The sequence below is a fragment of the Aedes aegypti genome, chromosome 2, assembly GCF_002204515.2.
Source record: "Aedes aegypti strain LVP_AGWG chromosome 2, AaegL5.0 Primary Assembly, whole genome shotgun sequence".
NCBI lineage: Eukaryota > Metazoa > Arthropoda > Insecta > Diptera > Culicidae > Aedes > Aedes aegypti.
The window spans coordinates 165,660,878-165,682,326 of NC_035108.1; the positions used below are offsets into that span (position 1 = coordinate 165,660,878).

The following is a 21,449-nucleotide window of genomic DNA, read 5'->3' on the forward strand; positions in this document are numbered from 1 at the left end:
ACAGAATGACCCGAAAACGTTTAATGTTATCTACTCAGAATATTGGTATTTTGGTATCTCAACAGTTATTATTATGTTATCATTAAGATAAACCAAGATTTTTTTTATTATGTCAACAATCAATTCAAACAAAATAAAAGCTCATTATTATCTGCTCTGCTTCTGAAATATTCAAAAGATTTCGGCTCCGTAATATCTGATCGCACTTGAGCCGATTGTTCAATTGAGTAAAAACCCGAATGATAAATATTCAATTGGATGGAACTATTAAAAATATAAATAAAACATAAATGTCTTAGAAAAATGTTAATGAAAAAGTATGGCAACAAACAACGCTCTTTTTTCGCATTTGCATTGGTTTTGTGTTCAATAACTCGATACCTTTCTCAATATCGAGTTTTGGAGAGTTCACTGTATTTTGGCTGTATAATGACTATCATCATTCAATTCATTAAATCAAAAGAAAGATAATTTTGTATGATGACATAGAACAACAATGGACGTTTCGAACAAAACACTCAAGTGGAGGAGTAAATGTTTACAACAAACATTAAACAATATTAGCACTCTTGTCAGCTATGTTACTAATGTTAATCGACACACCGGATGTAAACTTTTTTATACCAAGCACTAAAACAACATCGTAAACTGAATTGCTTAATAAGAATGACGAAAACAATTTGAATGAAGCAGCGCGGTTTCAGCAGCAAAACGACTACTAATCAAACTGATGCATAAGATAAAAATGCTAAAATCTACACGTAACGTAAATAAAAATAATGTGTTAATTTATAATTTCACATAAACGATTTTCTTGTACGCAATATTGTACGCAAACACCTTACTGAACCCGTCCTGTAATTTTAAAATCAAATGGAAAATATTGCGAATTTGATGGAGGTCATTTTGTTACATACAACTCGAGGCAAAAAAATCTTACTTTGTATGCACAAATAATGCATTAATTTTCATTCAGGCTAATGGATATTTCATGTCAAATGGATCCAGAAACAGCCAGTTCGATTACTAGATCTAGGGATTTTAGGGATCTAGGGATACTAGGGATTTTTTCCAATGAGTTTTTTTCAACATCCTAAACATAGTGGTGGTTCCAAATAACATTAATCTAGTTTTGTTAAAAGAAAACACAAATTTTCATATCTCATATTTAAGATATTTGCGTTTCGGTGGGTTTTCAACATAATATCTGTTGATTAACAGTTTCCTTATGAAAATCTAAAACGTGTAGGTATCATAAGTGAGATTCCAATTGATTTTGCTATGGCTGAAGGCCTCTTTGATTGAGTTTCGATGATCGAAACTTGACAACAGTTTTTTAAAGAGCTTTAAATTCTACTTCTTCTTCTTCTTTCTGGCGTTACGTCCCAACTGGGACAAAGCCTGCTTCTCAGATTAGTGTTCTTATGAGCACTTCCACGGTTATTAACTGAGAGCTTTCTTTGCCGATTGACCATTTTTGCATGTGTATATCGTGTGGCAGGTACGAAGATACTCTATGCCCTGGGAATCGAGAAAATTTCCTTTACGAAAAAATCCTCGACCAGCGGGATTCGAACCCACGGCCCTCAGCATGGTCATGCTGAATAGCTGCGCGTTTACCGCTACGGCTATCTTAAATTCTACTTACACATATTATATACACAATAATTAACACATACAGTGAGAGGCAAAATAAAGTGCCCACCTTACCAGTTTTCGAATTTCTCTCATTGATTTGGTTCAAATTAAAGTTAACACACCTAAATCTTTTGTGATATTTTATTTTTGATGTTCTTTTAAAGTTGCACTTACGAAATTTTGATAAAAAAAAGAATTTTACTTAAAGAAAAAGAAAATCAATTTGTATTGAAAAAAAAGTAGTGACAAAAATAAGTGCCCACTTCCTTCTTGGCCCCAGAAAAGATGATTTAAGAAAAATAAAAAGCAATTTAATAGTTAATGTGTCCTCCTTTGGCCTTAAGGACTTGCTGGAGGCTCTTCGGCATGCTTTTCACCAGGTTTTGTAGGTGTTGTGGATCTAGTTCTTCCCAGGCGCGCTCCAAGGCTTCAAAATAATTATTTTTGTTGGTAACACCAGTTTTTTCAACCCTGGCATCGAGAATCGCCCACAAATTCTCGATGGGGTTGAGGTCTGGGCTTTGTGGAGGCCATTCCAGCGGTTTAATCCGACAAGACCGGAAAAAAGACTTGGTCTTCTTTCCAGTATGCTTCGGGTCGTTGTTCTAGAGAAATATGAATTTCTCTTCAAGGCCCGTCTGGATCAGCGAAACCTCCAGATTTTCCAGCAAGATGTTAATGTAGGAATCTGCCATCATTATTCCGTCGATTTTCACGAGGTTTTCTACTCCACTCCATGAAAAACACCCCCAGACCATCACATTTCCTCCTCCATGCTTCACCGTTCCTTGGATGTGGTGCTCTGCATCACACACGAGCCCGCCGCTCTCGGTTAGACAGCTCGAGCTTCAGGAGCGCCACATCCAAGGAACGGTGACGCATGGAAGTGTGATGTGATGAAATGTGATGGTCTGGGGGTGTTTTTCATGGAGTGGAGTAGGAAGCGTCGTGAAAATCGACGGAATAATGACGGCAGATTCCTACATTAACATCTTGCTGGAAAATCTGGAGGTTTCGCTGATCCAGACGGGCCTTGAAGAGAAATTCATATTTCTCTAGAACAACGACCCGAAGCATACTGGAAAGAAGACCAAGTCTTTCTTCCGGTCTTGTCGGATTAAACCGCTGGAATGGCCTCCACAAAGCCCAGACCTCAACCCCATCGAGAATTTGTGGGCGATTCTCGATGCCAGGGTTGAAAAAACTGGTGTTACCAACAAAAATAATTATTTTGAATCCCTGGAACGCGCCTGGGAAGAACTAGATCCACAACACCTACAAAACCTGGTGAAAAGCATGCCGAAGAGCCTCCAGCAAGTCCTTAAGGCCAAAGGAGGACACATTAACTATTAAATTGCTTTTTATTTTTCTTAAATCATCTTTTCTGGGGCCAAGAAGGAAGTGGGCACTTATTTTTGTCACTACTTTTTTTCAATACAAATTGATTTTCTTTTTCTTTAAGTAAAATTCTTTTTTTAATCAAAATTTCGTAAGTGCAACTTTAAAAGAACATCAAAAATAAAATATCACAAAAGATTTAGGTGTGTTAACTTTAATTTGAACCAAATCAATGAGAGAAATTCGAAAACTGGTAAGGTGGGCACTTTATTTTGCCTCTCACTGTATTTATGAAATACGATTTTTTGAAATATATATGTATAAAACTTCTTTTCAATAAACTAATGAATTGAAAGAAAAAAACTAATGAATTTAAGATATAAATATAACGCATTGCAAAAAAAATGTGGATTCTTGAAAAAAAAAAAAACAAAATTTGTTAAAAAAAACGAATTTTTAGCCATATTTTGTAAAGATAATTTGCCTTGATTGTATTGAATGGAAATTTGTCATTCGTATCGAGCAAGATGTGCAAGCAACCAATAGCGTTTCATTTTTGTATATTTTCTGGGTGATATAATCTGGGGATTCGAGTTTTTGGAGATGGAACTAAAGCTATCAGTTTAATCATGTTTTTTATCATGTTTGAATTTCTACACGCCCGCTAGACAGTTAAGAAATCGGAAATTGTTTGCATCAAATAATCATCGAACTAACTATGCAAAATTCGGCCCAATGAATCGAATGATGTCTCTTTATAATCAGCATTGCACAGAAATTGATCTGACCATGTCGCGAACAAAGCTAAGACAATATTTTAATTCCTTAAGATTTAATACAACATAGAATTAAGCAAACGTGTAGTCTACTATTGATTGACGAAATAAATAAATTAACGGACATCTTTACTGCCCATACTCGCATAACAGTCCCATTTAAATAGCAAATCCCATATATTATTGGACTGTTATGCGAGTATGGGCAGTTTAGGTTATAGCGAACTTTAACTCAAGCAACTTGTAAGAAGTAGACTGCTTTTCAAGCGCGACATAAACATCTGCTGAACTATTTTTTTAAAAACGTTGAAGTATTTTTGATTTGATTACCACAATTGTTCCATTAATACATTGTTAAAAATCTCTAAATATATTAAATTTTAAAGATATTTCTTAACTATATATTATGGAAAACTTTCAAGGTTTATTTAACTATGGGGTTTGAAATAAATACGTTCCATCTTTTAGAGCAAACTGCAAAAACTGTTAAGTGGAACAGCTCATAGACATTGTGGAGTGAGTATTTACTCACGAATTTTAATTTAATAGAGATTCTCATCACTTGATCACATGATCCTTATTTTGATTAGTTATCGTTTGAAATGAAAACTCTTCTCAGTTTTGAACTTTTATGTTTCATTATTTAAAGAGAATTAAACTTCGTATTTCAAAAGAGAAGAGTTTCAATTGAAATTTCAGACTCAAAATATTTTCAATGACTATTTTTGAACTGTTTACTGTATGTAATGGTCAAAAATAACAAAATATTATTTTAATCAATTGATAACAATGAAAGTTCTTGAAACACTAACGTATTGATATGAAGCATGATAATGTTATTTCTTCATCCTGCGGTTCTTCTTCTTCTTTCTGGCGTTACGTCCCCACTGGGACAGAGCCTGCTCCTCAGCTTAGTGTTCTTATGAGCACTTCCGCAGTTATTAACTGAGAGCTTACTATGCAAATGTCTGTGTTAGGAATACACCCGATTCTGTTGGAGATGCGTACCGTGCAAAAAAAGTTTTTAGTTCAAAATTACAAAAACCGTGCAAATAAAGTAACACCATTTCTGGACGTTTCATGCAAAAATAAGGTTTTGGCGAAAATAAATGTTCTTCTTCTTCTTCTTTCTGGCATTACGTCCCCACTGGGACAGAGCCTGCTTCTCAGCTTAGTGTTCTTATGAGCACTTCCACAGTTATTAACTGAGAGCTTTCTATGCCAATGACCATTTTTGCATGTGTGGCAGGTACGAAGATACTCTATGCCCTGGGGAGTCGAGAAAATTTCCAACCCGAAAAGATCCTCGACTGGTGGGATTAGAACCCACGACCCTCAGCTTGGACTTGCTGAATAGCTGCGCGTTTACCGCTACGGCTATCTGGCTTGAATTTCCAACAGCCAGTTAACTTGTTCGAGTTTACTGAATTTAGTGTACGGGCATAAAGGATACTTGAAAAATAATGCACATTTTTACAAAAAGTGTGATAGCTTTCATAATTAAAGTTTAAAGGTTTATTTGTTTATTTGGAGCCACCCATATTTTTTTTTTCGCTTGTTAAATCGTAGGCATTTCAATTAGTAACAAAATCACATGGAAAATAAAGTATTTTTTGAATTAGAAATTAAAAAAAAAGTATCCGAGAATACAGCAGAGATGCATTCTGAACGCTCATGATCTGTGAACGTACGAATGGTCTTTTGTTTGCTTCGTATTCATTTCTTTGATCAAATACACGGCCACTAGATTGAACACAAAGTCGTATTCTGCAAAATTGCAAACCCTATTTTCGTATTTTGACCTTAGCATTCCATACAACAAATTTTAGATATTCTGTCAGAAATGTTTGCGCAATATTCACTAATATTCCTAAAAGTAAACATAAAATCCTTCCTTCTAGACACTTTAATATGCTGATCGAAAAAACAATGTTAGCATTAGAATAATAAAAACTACTAAAACGTTACTGTTTAAGAAGTTGATTTAAATTATCGTTGCTTTATCATCAGATCACGAAAATAGGGATTTCAGTGACCATTTGGTCGGTGTTCAGACAAACCGGACTAGATGATATTTTAATGCTCTAATAATTCTGGATTTTCTGACACGGTTTTTGATACAGATGTATCATCAAATAGATAAGTTTCATTATTACAGCAAATAATGCAATTATACGGGGTACGTTTCCCTGAAATCATTAAACAACACTTGGTTCAGTCTGATCACCGACCATTTGTAAAGAAAAAGTGACTTAGATAACTTTTTGTTGCAAATAGTGACTTTTTTTGTGATCTGGTCGAAAAAATGCCAAGTAACTAAAAGTGACTTGCTACCAGTTTTGCAGATATCATGTCTTTATAAATATATTTAGAAACCTATCATATTAGTTGATCAACTTCATCTAAAAAAAGTTCTAATCATTTATATGACATTTTGTCAAAACTTAGTTCACATAATTGGGGTAAATAGGGTGCAGAGCTTCTTGGACACGTCCATGATTCACTTTGGAATGGGGGGTTTTTCTCGTCCGAATTTTCTAAAGCTTTGCAATAAGAAGCACTTTAATACGATGCACATTGTGGCTCAGTAGCTTTCTAAAAACCTCACTGCCGAAGTGAATCAAAAGTGCCAAGAATAGGATACGGCTAGTAGTTGAAATTCACATAGACTTGAGCAAACGTTTGTATAAACAGCAAGTTATCGTACACAATAGCTAACAATAAATACAAATACAAATACAAATACATAGACCTTATTGCGCCATAATTATTTTTTATTATTTTGACTCAAGCACAATCTACAGAATACATTATCTACATCTTATACATCAGATGGGTCGAAATATTGCACGTGTTTCGTGGAATAGTCCATATCATATTATTGAATGCAACAGGTTAATGTCCTGTGTGAAGGAATATTAGTAACCGTATGTATTTGTCTATTCAGAAGCAATCTAATGTTAATATTTGATAGTCATAAATAAGTTATTTCCCTCTAAATATTTACACCCGCAACATATACATATCTATGAATGTGATACAAAAACTAAGCTAGATTCACAACTAAAACTTGATCATTGGAAATAATTTGCTTTGCTTACCCAATCAACCATCATCAGCGCGAACTACGTTGCCGTTTGTCGTCACAATCGAATGAATGATCTAACCAGAGCTTAATCCAAACACAATCAACCTTCATTCTTTCACGGCAGTTCTACATGTCGAATCGATGTTTTTTCACACTCAGTGATCGATACGCACAAAATGTAACGTTCGACAAAGGCGCCTATTGCACCAGAACGCGAAAAACACTTGGAAAAACTTTAAATTTTCCCAATTATTTGTGTATTTTTGCTATCACTATTCCGTAGTATTATTTTTATCAATGAAAATGACAGCAGCGCTGGTCTGCTGACAACGATTTTACGCATTTTCTTTTGCACTCCGCGCCCGTCAATGGGACATGGAAATCAAAAGGGCTCAACGTTTGCAAACTCGCGCAACTGAAATATTTCATGCACGATCGTGATAGAGTATACAGAACATCTGAAATTTGTTTTCTATGAAAAAAAAAATAAATTTGGAGGCATCCACAAATTACGTAACGATCTAGGGGGAGGGGGGGAGTAGACTCAAGCGCTACGGCTCACACAAACATTTTAAATTTTTCATACAAAAAGCGTAACGAAGGGGGGGAGGGGGTCAAAAATTTCCAATTTTAGCGTTACGTAATAAATGGACGCTGCCTTTATTGCTTGGCCTTTTCACATGACGTTTCAAATTAGCTGATCTGGAAGCTTTTTGACAGTTCTTCTATGAAAATGACATGCCCGTCTTAGCACCGGTCTTCCACCGATGTAAAATAAGCGATCAGCTGTTCAAAAACGTCTCGTAAAATGGACTATAGGCCTATTCACATGACGTTCCAAAACAGCTGATCAGGAAGGTCTTTGACAGTTCTTCTATGAAAATGACAGCCTCGTGTATGCACCGTTCTTCCACCGATGTAAACAAATGCATAGACGGACCTGTCACATGAAAAGGCCTATAGTATTTAAGCCATCTAGTATAATATTTTTTAGCGTGTACAGTCATTTTTTCATGGTTCAAGTTAACCCAAAATGTAGGTGAATGTCTTTTATTGTGTATCGAGACTGATGATGCGACTGATGTTTTCAGGTGTTTCGTGTCGGTTTTCTGTTTATTGCTGTTATCAATCTTATCAAGTCGTGATTATACCGAGATAAGAAATTGTATGTGATAATTACTATAAGTTATTCGAATCCGCCGCGTATAACTGAGTGAGAATAGAAGAATGCCCGTGCCACTGCCGGAATCGGACTCGGAAGATGAATTGCCTCCGGCATGGGAGGAGCGAGCGACAAACGACGGTTTTGTTTACTACGTGAATCACCAGAGCAAAACCACCCAGTGGACGCATCCGAGAACGGGCAAAATGAAACGAGTCTCCGGTGACCTCCCGCTGGGCTGGAGCAAACACGTAGAAGAGGGAACGGGAAAGATCATTTTCGTCGAGGATGCCACCCAGCGGAAGTCCTATACGGATCCGCGGCTTGCATTCGCCGTGGAAGAAGCCCCTCAAGCTGTCGGGGAATTGCGGCAGCGATTCGATAGTGGCACGAATGCTCTTCAGGTACTTCATGGACGGGATCTGAGTGGTAAAAAAGCGTTAATCACTGGGGCCAACGCCGGGATAGGGTTCGAGACGGCACGATCCCTTGCCTTGCACGGATGTGAGGTCATCTTTGCTTGCCGCAATGAATTGGCCTCGAAAGAAGCAATTGGTAGAATATTTGCTGAAAAGGAAGTTGCCGGACAGAAATGCAAATTCGTGAAGCTAGATCTGGCAAGTCTGCGGTCAGTTAGGGACTGTGCCCAACAAGTGAAAGCTGAGTTTAAACATTTAGACTATTTGATCCTGAATGCTGGAGTTTTTGCCTTACCCTACAGCACTACGGGAGATGGATTCGAAACCACATTCCAAGTATCGCATTTGTCCCACTTCTATCTGACCAATCTTCTGGCTGACTTACTCGATCACACATCAAGGGTAGTTGTGGTGTCTTCCGAGTCACATCGCTTCAGCAGGCTGCCAAGCGATTTTTCCGAAACTGACCTTTCGCCGTCGGCCAACAAGTACTGGAGCATGATGGCCTACAACAATGCCAAACTGTTGAACGTCCTTTTCGCGTGTGAACTGTCCAAACGTTGGAAAACTCGTGGAATATCAGTTTTTGCTCTCCATCCCGGCAATATGGTTTCCTCGCAGCTGTCCCGCAACTGGTGGTTCTACAGGCTGCTGTTTGCGATTGTAAGACCCTTCACCAAGTCACTGCAACAAGCGGCCAGTACCACTATCTACTGTGCTACGGCACCGGAACTGAATGGCTTCACCGGACTGTACTTCAACAATTGCTACGTCTGTGATCCCAGTGGCCCTTCCAAGAACGAACGGATGCAGCAGAGCCTGTGGACGCTGAGTGAGAAGATGATCGAACGAGCGGTGAAATGAACGGACGGACTTTTACATGTCAAGGTAGGAGTTCCATTTTCTATTATTCATAAAACAATTTAAATAATTGTTGAAATATTTTCATTTATTAACGGTTTTGAAGAATCCTACATCATGTATACCTATCTAGAACAGGTGTGTAGGAAAGGGTGTCGGCTTCCTGAAAAAAAAAAACTGGAAAGTAAAGGATTGTCAAGGAATTCACTTTTTGACTTGGAATGCCAAAGAATTTCATTTTAGGTTAGAGAAAATATCTATCCATGTTCTAACATCAGGGCTGGTAATAGGTTTACATATTTTTAGAGACTTGGTCTTTATTTTGATGCAAGTTCCTGTTTATAATGGAATGTCTCTGAAGACCAAAATGTTTTTTTTATTCTGTTCACAGTGAATCCTGTTGCCAAATTTAGAGGTTCCGGAGAAACATTTATAACGCGAGTGTTTTACAGGTTCTTCAGGAGTTTCTTCTTAGATTCTTAGAAAAAAGCTACTGCAATTCAACTAATGATTTCTTTAGAGAGTTCTTTTGGCATAATATCCGAGACTTCTTCAGAGATCTCTCCGAAAAATTGTTCTAGTGATTATTCCACCAATTCACCACCAAAGGAGAAGTTCAACCCCTTTTTTTTCGTTGTTTAGCGTTGTTTACTATTCTAATGCAAATCTCTGAAAAGACTATTAATGGAAGGTTTCTAAGGTATTTTTTAGGCAAAATGATCTTGAAAAACATTTTTTCAATTTTTAAATGTACGTATCTAACTTTCCAGTTATTCTTGTACTGATCGTAGGGGAGAGGCCTATGGGCTCGAACTCATTTTGTTTTAAATTTATAATTCAGAAAGCACAGTATTTTTGACGTTCTTTTCCTTGGCATTACGTGTTCGTTTGGACAGAACATGCTCATATGCTTAGTGTTCACTTCCACAGTTATTGACTAAGCGCTTTCTTTGCCAAAGTTGCCATTTTTAACATTTGTATATCGTGTGGCAGCATCTTGACGGACGGACGCGAGGTGATCGAAAGGTGGAAGCAGCACTACGATGAACACCTGAATGGCGCAGAGAACACAGGCACAGAAGGTCAGGACAACGAAGGCGATGGCTACGTCAGCACAGCGGACAGCGGAAACCAACCAGCTCCCACGATGGGGGAAGTTAACCTTCCGCGGATGTTAAGAAAAACAACTTAATAAGATACTGGGGTCATTATGACCCAGAAATGTATACCCCTATAAATCAACGAAATATCAACCGAATAATGAAATTTATGCCGCATTCGAAAGATATACTCCTCAAGATTCTGATCAGTACCTGGAATACCGGTTCCGGTTCCAGTGGCCACCGGGAATCGGCTACGAAGGGGACCATGTTGGCCACGTGGAATTTCAGTACACCCAGTCCAGAAATCTGCAGTCATCACCAAATTGTATGAGATGCAGGCCATATAGGAACGTACTGCCTTCAGCAAACTTGCTTCAGGGACCAAGAACTTCCACATGGGATACAATTTAGTTCAGAACTCGACCACCGCGTGGCGCTAGCGTCGATATGAACTTCCGGTATGGACTATTTATGCGATAACTCAAGATTGCGAGCACATAGAAGGTTGCTGTCTTCGGCAAAGTTGCTCAGGAGGATAAGGACTTCCACATAGGATACAATTCAGTTCAGAACTCGACCACCGCGTGGCGCTAGCGTCGACGTGAACTTCCGGTAGGGGCTAATTATGCGATAACTCGAGATTGGGAGCATATAGAAGAATGCTGTCTTCGGCAAAGTTGCTCAGAAGGACAAGGGCTTCCACATAAGGTACAATTTAGTTCAGAACTCGACCACCGCGTGGCGCTAGCGTCGATATGAACTTCCGGTATGGACTATTTATGCGATAACTCAAGATTGCGAGCACATAGAAGGTTGCTGTCTTCGGCAAAGTTGCACAGGAGGATAAGGACTTCCACATAGGATACAATTCAGTTCAGAACTCGACCACCGCGTGGCGCTAGCGTCGACATGAACTTCCGGTAGGGGCTAATTATGCGATAACTCGAGATTGGGAGCATATAGAAGAATGCTGTCTTCGGCAAAGTTGCTCAGAAGGACAAGGGCTTCCACATAAGGTACAATTTAGTTCAGAACTCGACCACCGCGTGGCGCTAGCGTCGATATGAACTTCCGGTATGGACTATTTATGCGATAACTCAAGATTGCGAGCACATAGAAGGTTGCTGTCTTCGGCAAAGTTGCACAGGAGGATAAGGACTTCCACATAGGATACAATTCAGTTCAGAACTCGACCACCGCGTGGCGCTAGCGTCGACGTGAACTTCCGGTAGGGGCTAATTATGCGATAACTCGAGATTGGGAGCATATAGAAGAATGCTGTCTTCGGAAAAGTTGCTCAGAAGGACAAGGGCTTCCACATAAGGTACAATTTAGTTCAGAACTCGACCACCGCGTGGCGCTAGCGTCGATATGAACTTCCGCTAGGGGCTAATTATGCGATAAATCGAGATTGCGAGCACATAGAAGGTTGCTGTCTTCGGCAAAGTTGCTCAGGAGGATAAGGACTTCCACATAGGATACAATTCAGTTCAGAACTCGACCACCGCGTGGCGCTAGCGTCGATTTGAACTTCCGGTAGGGGCTAATTATGCGATAACTCGAGATTGGGAGCATATAGAAGAATGCTGTCTTCGGCAAAGTTGCTCAGAAGGACAAGGGCTTCCACATAAGGTACAATTTAGTTCAGAACTCGACCACCGCGTGGCGCTAGCGTCGATATGAACTTCCGGTATGGACTATTTATGCGATAACTCAAGATTGCGAGCACATAGGAGGTTGCTGTCTTCGGCAAAGTTGCTCAGGAGGATAAGGACTTCCACATAGGATACAATTCAGTTCAGAACTCGACCACCGCGTGGCGCTAGCGTCGACATGAACTTCCGGTAGGGGCTAATTATGCGATAACTCGAGATTGGGAGCATATAGAAGAATGCTGTCTTCGGCAAAGTTGCTCAGAAGGACAAGGGCTTCCACATAAGGTACAATTTAGTTCAGAACTCGACCACCGCGTGGCGCTAGCGTCGATATGAACTTCCGGTATGGACTATTTATGCGATAACTCAAGATTGCGAGCACATAGAAGGTTGCTGTCTTCGGCAAAGTTGCTCAGGAGGATAAGGACTTCCACATAGGATACAATTCAGTTCAGAACTCGACCACCGCGTGGCGCTAGCGTCGACGTGAACTTCCGGTAGGGGCTAATTATGCGATAACTCGAGATTGGGAGCATATAGAAGGTTGCTGTCTTCGGCAAAGTTGCTCAGAAGGACAAGGGCTTCCACATAAGGTACAATTTAGTTCAGAACTCGACCACCGCGTGGCGCTAGCGTCGATATGAACTTCCGGTATGGACTATTTATGCGATAACTCAAGATTGCGAGCACATAGAAGGTTGCTGTCTTCGGCAAAGTTGCACAGGAGGATAAGGACTTCCACATAGGATACAATTCAGTTCAGAACCCGACCACCGCGTGGCGCTAGCGTCGACATGAACTTCCGGTAGGGGCTAATTATGCGATAACTCGAGATTGCGAGCACATAGATGGTTGCTGTCTTCGGCAAAGTTGCTCAGGAGGATAAGGACTTCCACATAGGATACAATTCAGTTCAGAACTCGACCACCGCGTGGCGCTAGCGTCGATATGAACTTCCGCTAGGGGCTAATTATGCGATAAATCGAGATTGCGAGCACATAGAAGGTTGCTGTCTTCGGCAAAGTTGCTCAGGAGGATAAGGACTTACACATAGGATACAATTCAGTTCAGAACTCGACCACCGCGTGGCGCTAGCGTCGATATGAACTGCCGGTATGGACTATTTATGTGATAACTCGAGATTGCGAGCACATAGAAGGTTGCTGTCTTCGGCAAAGTTGCTCAGGAGGATAAGGACATACACATAGGATACAATTCAGTTCAGAACTCGACCACCGCGTGGCGCTAGCGTCGATATGAACTTCCGGTATGGACTATTTATGCGATAACTCAAGATTGCGAGCACATAGAAGGTTGCTGTCTTCGGCAAAGTTGCTCAGAAGGACAAGGGCTCCACATAAGGTACAATTTAGTTCAGAACTCGACCACCGCGTGGCGCTAGCGTCGACATGAACTTCCGGTAGGGGCTAATTATGCGATAACTCGAGATTGCGAGCACATAGAAGGTTGCTGTCTTCGGCAAAGTTGCTCAGGAGGATAAGGACTTCCACATAGGATACAATTCAGTTCAGAACTCGACCACCGCGTGGCGCTAGCGTCGATACGAACTTCCGGTATGGACTAATTATGCGATAACTCGAGATTGGGAGCATATAGAAGAATGCTGTCTTCGGCAAAGTTGCTCAGAAGGACAAGGGCTCCACATAAGGTACAATTTAGTTCAGAACTCGACCACCGCGTGGCGCTAGCGTCGACATGAACTTCCGGTAGGGGCTAATTATGCGATAACTCGAGATTGCGAGCACATAGAAGGTTGCTGTCTTCGGCAAAGTTGCTCAGGAGGATAAGGACTTCCACATAGGATACAATTCAGTTCAGAACTCGACCACCGCGTGGCGCTAGCGTCGATACGAACTTCCGGTATGGACTAATTATGCGATAACTCGAGATTGGGAGCATATAGATGGTTGCTGTCTTTGGCAAAGTTGCTCAGAAGGACAAGGACTTCCACATAAGATACAATTTAGTTCAGAACTCGACCACCTCGTGGCACTAGCGTCGACATGAACTTCCGGTAGGGGCTAATTATACGATAACTCGAGATTGCGAGCACATTGAAGGTTGCTGTCTTCGGCAAAGTTGCTCAGGAGGACAAGGGCTTCCACATAAGGTACAATTCAGTTCAGAACTCGACCACCGCGTGGCGCTAGCGTCGATATGAACTTCCGGTATGGACTATTTATGCGATAACTCGAGATTGCGAGCACATAGAAGGTTGCTGTCTTCGGCAAAGTTGCTCAGGAGGATAAGGACTTCCACATAGGATACAATTTAGTTCAGAGCTCGACCACCGCGTGGCGCTAGCGTCGATATGAACTTCCGGTAGGGGCTAATTATGCGATAAATCGAGATTGCGAGCACATAGAAGGTTGCTGTCTTCGGCAAAGTTGCTCAGGAGGATAAGGACTTACACATACGATACAATTCAGTTCAGAACTCGACCACCACGTGGCGCTAGCGTCGATATGGACTTTCGGTTGGAGATAATTATGCGATAACTTGAGATTGCGACCATATAGAAGGATTTTTTTTCTGTCTGGAACATAACCACTGCGACCAACATTTGATCTATTGTAGTGTATCTCGTGTGTTTTATTTAGTTCATATCGTTTTACTCTGTCACTATTGAGAAGAGATAAAGTATTCGGTTTTCTTACAGTTGTAATTCGTAACTCGATCGCTGGAAAGGATTCTAATTGGAAGGTTTCGCTTTTTATTCCCTTCGAAGAGTGTGGTGAGTGCACCTTTGTCAGTCAAAATCGGATCCTTTGATAAAGCTAAGAAATTACACAGATATTGTCCATGTATCAGAATCCTTGTCCTTACTTTTTCAAACTAGAGAACTAAATGAATAAAGGATTAGAAAACAAATTGTTGAATTAGACTCCATTTTTTTCCGTGTCTCGATCATTGTCAGATCTTTCTCGGCAACTGGGAAAACCGAGACTTGTCACTTTTAACAAGGTTTCGAATGTTACAAGGACTAATAAGTGTTTCTTTCATTACTAGAACATCCTGTTCTCTTTGTTTGAAGCAGTCAGAACTAGGGTTCACTAGTTCACTTATCTTTTCCCTATAACGCACCACGAAAAGTTAATGTACCCGCGTTATGGGTCATTTAGAAGGATGCTGTCTTCCGCAAAACTGCTCAGGAGGATAAAGACTTCCACATTGGTTACAATTTAGATCAGAACTTGGCTACCGCGTAGCGCTTGCGTCGGTATCAACTTCCGGTAAGGGCTAGTTATGCGATAACTCAAGATTATGTGCATATAGAAGGATGTATTTGATAAAGTTGCCCAAGAGGATATTTTTTTGTCTCTTATAATGAGGTTTTTAACCCATAGCAAGTTTATCTCGAGACCAACGGCTCCAAAGTGACCATCAGGTTATGTGATTTGATCCCAGGTCTTCAGCGTGAGGGGTTTGTGGAGCAACCACAATATTAGAGTCAGTCTCACAAAAGAATAAGGTATTCCACATGGGCTACAGTTCAGTTTAGAACTCGACCACCCGGTGGATTTGACGTCGTTTTCTATTTCCGGTAGAGGTTAATTATTAGAGGGGGGTTTCACATTTTTCGAGCCTAAACCCAACCCGTACTCTACTTACTTTATTTCTTCAAACCCGGAACCGACCCGAACCTGAAAAAATCCTCTGTTCAAATCCGTACTCGACTCGAAACCCAAGAAATTTTTGTAAGAAAAAACAGAGTTTTAAAAAAAGATAAATTCATCGTTTCTGATGCATAAGGAAGCTTTCTGGATGTTAATCTTTCCATAACTTTTACTAAACTCCACCTAAACCCGATTTTTTACAAGCCCGATTCCAACTTAATCGAAAAAAAATTTCTAGCCTGCAAATCCGACCCGAACCGGTCGAGTTCGGGTTTGAAAACCGAGACCCGACCATCTCTACTGATTATGCGATATATCGAGATTGTGAACTTATAGAAGGATGCTGTCTGCGGCTAAATTGTTCGAGAGAATAAGGAATTCGGCATGAACATACGTTCAAATTTGACCGGCATGTGATGCTGGCGTCTATATGCATTTCCCGAAGGAGCTCTCTTTTGAAGGTTTTATCTTCGGCAAACTTGTTAAGTTTTTTTTATTCTGCGTAGTAAATTCCGCGTGACGCTCGTCATTATATTGCTCCTATATGTTATGAACTACACGATCTGAAATGAAGTTTATGGTACGATATAAACTATATAATATGAAATGAGCTCTATGATATGATATGAACTATATTGTAGTCACTTCTAAAATTCCCACAAGAGTTAGATACAGATAATGTCATAAAGTTGCGAAAAAAAATACTTCTAAATTTCTTTATAAGTTTTTGCACTACCTGTGCACTTTATTTTTTAATTGGATCCGGAGGAATCTTATGACTTTACACCAGTATTTCCTTCTGGAATTCCTTCAAAAAAACATCTGGATCGCAAAGGAGATAGTCCAGTAACCTTAAATGATTTGTATGATGAATTCTACAGTTTTTTACCGAGAGCTCATCCGATGGTATACAAACTCAAGCCCTTCTGCTCATCATCTTCTACAAATATCTTCATAGACTCTTCCAGAGATTTCTCCAGGAAATCTTTCGAAGATTCCTCCTGGGATTTTACCAGAAAATAATCCAAGCTGATCTTTACCTTAATCCCTACAGTGATTTCTCCTGGAGATCCACTAGGACTTTTGCCAGAGATTCTACCAGGAAGAACTTTTGTTCGCCATGCATGAAATTGTAGTTATTTGAAGACGTTTTCCTCAAAGCAGTTTTTCGAGCTAAGATTATAACTAACTGACAGTATATTTGATTCTTGGTTTCCATACTCATATTTCTCCAGGCCAGGGAGTTGACAAGAAATTTTCACAAGGATTCCTACAAGAAAATATGTACTTTAGCGATTTCGCAAAGATTTCCAGCAGAAATGTCTTTAGTGATTCCTCCATTGATTCCTCCAGAAAAATCTTTACTGGGATTATTTCAGGAATTTCCCCAATGATTCCTCCAGGATTCGTTTTAGGAATGCTTCGAAATTTTTTCGAGAAATCCAGGGATTTTTTAAGTAATTTCTTCTGGCATTCCTTTACAAAACTTTCCACAGACTTTTGCAAGGATTGCTCCAAAAAATGTGTCTACAAGAATTCTAGCACAGATATCTTCAAGGTTTTCTCCAGGAGTTACACTAAAACAATCTCTTCAAGGATTACTAAAGATGTTTCTCTAGTGATTTCTCCAGAATTTATTCCGAGGATTCCTCTACGGATACATACAAAGATATCCCCAAGCAGTTCTCTCGAGATTCGTCCAGAAATTATACCGGAGATTTTTTCCAGGATTCCTCCACGGATCGCTCCAGGGATGATTCTTCGAGGAAATTCTACAAGGATTTCACAAGGAATTTCTGCAGCCGTTCTAAAACTCACAAATTCCTCAAGGAAATTACATGAATTGCCTCAAGGATTTCCCAAGATTATCTTTCAGAATTCCCCAAAAATTTCTTCAGGGATTCGTTCTGGGTCCAATAATACTCCATGAATTCCCCCAAGACTTCTTCTTGAAATTTCTTCAGAGATTCTCCCATAAATTCCTGCTAGAATATTATCAGAACTTATGCTAAATATTTCTCTATGGATTACATTAAGAAAATCTTTACATATAATCCTCCAGTTAAATCTCTACATTTTTTTTAAATCTCTTCATGGATTCCTTCGAATATTTCTCCTTAGATTTTTCCAGAATGTTTTTCCATTTAAATATTTCTATAAAGATTCTTCCAGAGATTTTTCCAGAAAAAAATCTACAGGGGATTTTCCAGGGATTTCTCTAACGATTCCACCATCAAAATCTCTATAACGATTCTTCCTGGGATACCTCCAAGGATTCTCCAGTGGTTCCTCCAGATATGTCTCCAGGAGTCCTTCAGTAATTGACTTATAGAATCCTTCATGGATTCTTACAGGAGTTTATCCTAAGGCTCCTCCAGGGATTTCTCTATACAAATCTTTACAGTTTACTGTAGATATCGTTTCAGGAATGAACTGGTAGAGATTTGACTGTTTATATAAATGAAATATGAGTTTCGTCTACGTAGTCTTTATTATAAATAGAATGTTGAAAAAAATAAAGACTGCGTAACTGAAAAGCATATTTGATGTTCCGGGAATTTTTGTAAGGAATTCCTCCAGAGTTTTCCTCGAGAATCCCTTCTTAGGCTCCTGCAAGAATTTCTTCAGCGATCCCTATAAGAACTCATAAAATAATTTCTTGTAAAATCCCCAATTGAATGGTGGAATCTCTGGAATAATTCGTTATAGAATTCCTGGAGGCAATTTTAGGACTAAATCCTAGAAGAATCTTGAGAGGACTACCTACGGAATGTCTGGAGAAATATCGTAAGTAATCTTCTTGGAGGAATCCTCCCCTGTAATTTTTATTGGAGGAATGTCAGGAGAGATAGCTTGAAGAATCTTTGGAATAATCGCTGTAGAAGTCCTTGAAGTAATCTCTGCAATAATGCCTGGAAAAGTTCCATGAGGATGGATTAATTCCCGGAGAAATCTTATAAATCTATAAACTCCCTCAAAAGAGTACCTTTTGAAATTTTCCAAAATTTTTATCTGGAGCGAATTCTTCAGAGTTTTTGTAAATCCCTCACAGGTCTTTTTTATTGAATTCTTCTACGATCTGATTTTAAATTGTTTTCGGTATTTCTCAAGTTATTATTTTTCGGTTTGACGATTTGAATTTTCTCAAGAGGGTTTTCTTGAAAACACTTCCGGGTACAGTTTAATAATGCGTCCCATTGAAGCTATTTCTGGAATTCCTCCAGCTGCTTTTTCTAGTATTAGTCCAAAAGATGTTTGCAACATTCGTTCAAGTTAATGTATGAATTCCTCCACGGTCATTCTTGGAATTGCTCTGTAAGTCTACTGAAAGTCTCGTTGAAGTTCTACATGAGTTGAATTTGATTCTTCTAATAATTTATTATGGAATTTTACGAGAAAATTGATTTTTTGTACAAATCTTCTTTCAAGATAATGTGATGAAATTTCTCTAAGTTCTTCATGGTAATATTGTTATAATACAAAATTTTTACACTAAATCTTGTACGCAATATATGTTGAAATTTGCAGAAGATAACGAAGAAGATTTTTTTTATGTTGACATTACTATCCTGTTAATTATTTTTACTTACGCAAAAATAATTTATTCTGAAACAAATCAACTACTTCAGCACTAAATTTAACGTTAGATCAAATTCACGCACCTTTTCATTTTACTATAAACTTGTATTTATCTCAATACAGGTCGGACTCGATAATCCGGAGTATCGATTTTTATTTCATCCTCCGGATAATCGAATCGCTAAAAGAAAAATTTAAATTTGCGATAAAATTACTTAAATATTATCGTTTTTCGTTGTTTTTATTTATATGATGCAGTGGCGTAGCCATAAATTATTTCTAGGTACATTGGGGCTTGAGAAGAAAAAAAATTTGACTAGTATACACAAGAAAAAAACTTTTCTCAAACTCTCGTTTTCTTACCTACGCCCAAAACTGCTTTACCATTTATATTGTATATAACAATACTAAACTATCTCAAATTTATGCATAAAAACTGAAAACAAGAATATCAAAAACAAACTCCGGATAATCGAGTCCGACCTGTAATAACATTGATGATTATCACTATCCGAAAACATTCACATCTTTGTACTTCAAGTCATGCTAGCAAATCTTCTTACTTCTAACTTGCGAAGAATAGTTTAGGTGATAAGATAATCACCATTCACGCAGAGGAATACGTTCAAATTAAAGTTTACGACGTGCACTTTTTTAAGTAAAGGTAAGAAAAGGTAAGAAATTTCTTAAGAACAAAAACAAGCTCAAGAGTTTCTTTCGGAATTCTATCTTTAACTTCTTCTAGGGATACGCCCCAGAATATTTTTTGAGGACATCCTTATAAATTATCTCCTAGGAGAGACGCCCCTAATACTCCTCAAGGCGTAAGTTTATCAATCTATTTATTTTTCCAATGATTTTAAAAATTACTCCTTACTATTTAGGTCATTTTGGAGTTTCTCACGGATTTCTTTCAGCAATTTGTTTTTCTGTTTTCATAGAAAATTGTTTGAAAGTTCCTTGCACAAATTATCTACCCATGCATTTCCTTCCACAATCTCTCCAGAAATTGTTTCTTCACTTTTGCAAGAAATAGTTTGCAACTATTGCTAATTTTTTTAATAAGAGGTTTCGTTGGATGTAGTTAATGGGTCCCACTTTTTGTGATACTTTCATGATTTTCTCTTGATATTTTTCCTGTAATTTTTTCAAGTTCCTCTAGGAGGGTTAAGAAAATCTCGCTTTTGTTAAATATTAGAACACTAAAATGTTCGTACTTGGTAAAATATTTCTTCCTCAAAAATGCATGGTAAGTCTGAAAATTGTCTGAAAAACGAGCATCCTTCTATGTGTATGCAATTTCTAAATATCGCATAACTAGCTCCTATTGTAAGTTCATAAAACGCCAGCACACTGCGGTGGTCAAATTCCGAGCTAAATTGTATCTCATGTGACTTATCATGTAACTTATCCTCCTGAGCAATTTTGCCGAACACATCATCCTTCTATATGCTCACAATCTTGAATTATCACATAATTAGCCGAAAGTCCAAACCGACGCCAACGCCACGCGGTGGTCGAGTTCTGAACTGAATTGTATCCTATGTGGAAGTCCTTATCCTCCTGAGCAACTTTGCCGAAGACATCAACCTCCTATGTGCTCGCAATCTCGAGTTATCGCATAAGTAGCCCCTACCGGAAGTTCATATCGACGCTAGCGCCACGCGGTGGTCGAGTTCTGAACTGAATTGTATCCTATGTGGAAGTCCTTATCCTCCTGAGCAACTTTGCCGAAGACAGCAACCTCCTATGTGCTCGCAATCTCGAGTTATCGCATAATTAGCCTCTACCGGAAGTTCATGTCGACGCTAGCGCCACGAGGTGGTCGAGTTCTGAACTAAATTGTACCTTATGTGGAAGCCCTTGTCCTCCTGACCAACTTTGCCGAAGACAGCAACCTCCTATGTGCTCGCAATCTCGAGTTATCGCATAATTAGCCCCTAGCGGAAGTTCATATCGACGCTAGCGCCACGCGATGGTCGAGTTCTGAACTGAATTGTATCCTATGTGGAAGTCCTTATCCTCCTGAGCAACTTTGCCGAAGACAGCAACCTCCTATGTGCTCGCAATCTCGAGTTATCGCATAAGTAGCCCCTACCGGAAGTTCATATCGACGCTAGCGCCACGCGGTGGTCGAGTTCTGAACTGAATTGTATCCTATGTGGAAGTCCTTATCCTCCTGAGCAACTTTG

General features: G+C 39.2%; 2 protein-coding genes across 5 annotated transcripts in view; one reads left to right on the plus strand and one right to left on the minus strand.

Annotated features, from left to right (window-relative positions):
- The window catches only part of LOC5572295 (transcription factor CP2), a 93,123-nt gene extending 85,962 nt beyond the window's left edge, over positions 1–7,161 (minus strand). For 2 of the 4 annotated variants that reach the window (XM_021843029.1, XM_021843030.1), the window contains exon 1: positions 6,854–7,161. Coding sequence is in view for 1 of the 4 variants with exons in the window: in XM_021843032.1 (XP_021698724.1) it covers positions 6,854–6,868 (15 nt within the window). In the remaining 3 variants the exon portion in view is untranslated. The remainder of the gene's footprint in view (positions 1–6,853) is intronic. The other 2 variants (XM_021843032.1, XM_001653931.2) reach the window with 1 other exon arrangement.
- A 736-nt stretch (positions 7,162–7,897) lies between these two features.
- On the plus strand, positions 7,898–9,361 carry LOC5569668 (WW domain-containing oxidoreductase). Its single transcript, XM_001652882.2, has one exon. It carries the CDS (start codon positions 8,068–8,070, stop codon positions 9,283–9,285), a length of 1,218 nt encoding a protein of 405 aa, XP_001652932.1. The 5' UTR covers positions 7,898–8,067; the 3' UTR covers positions 9,286–9,361.
- Positions 9,362–21,449: the final 12,088 nt, after the last annotated feature.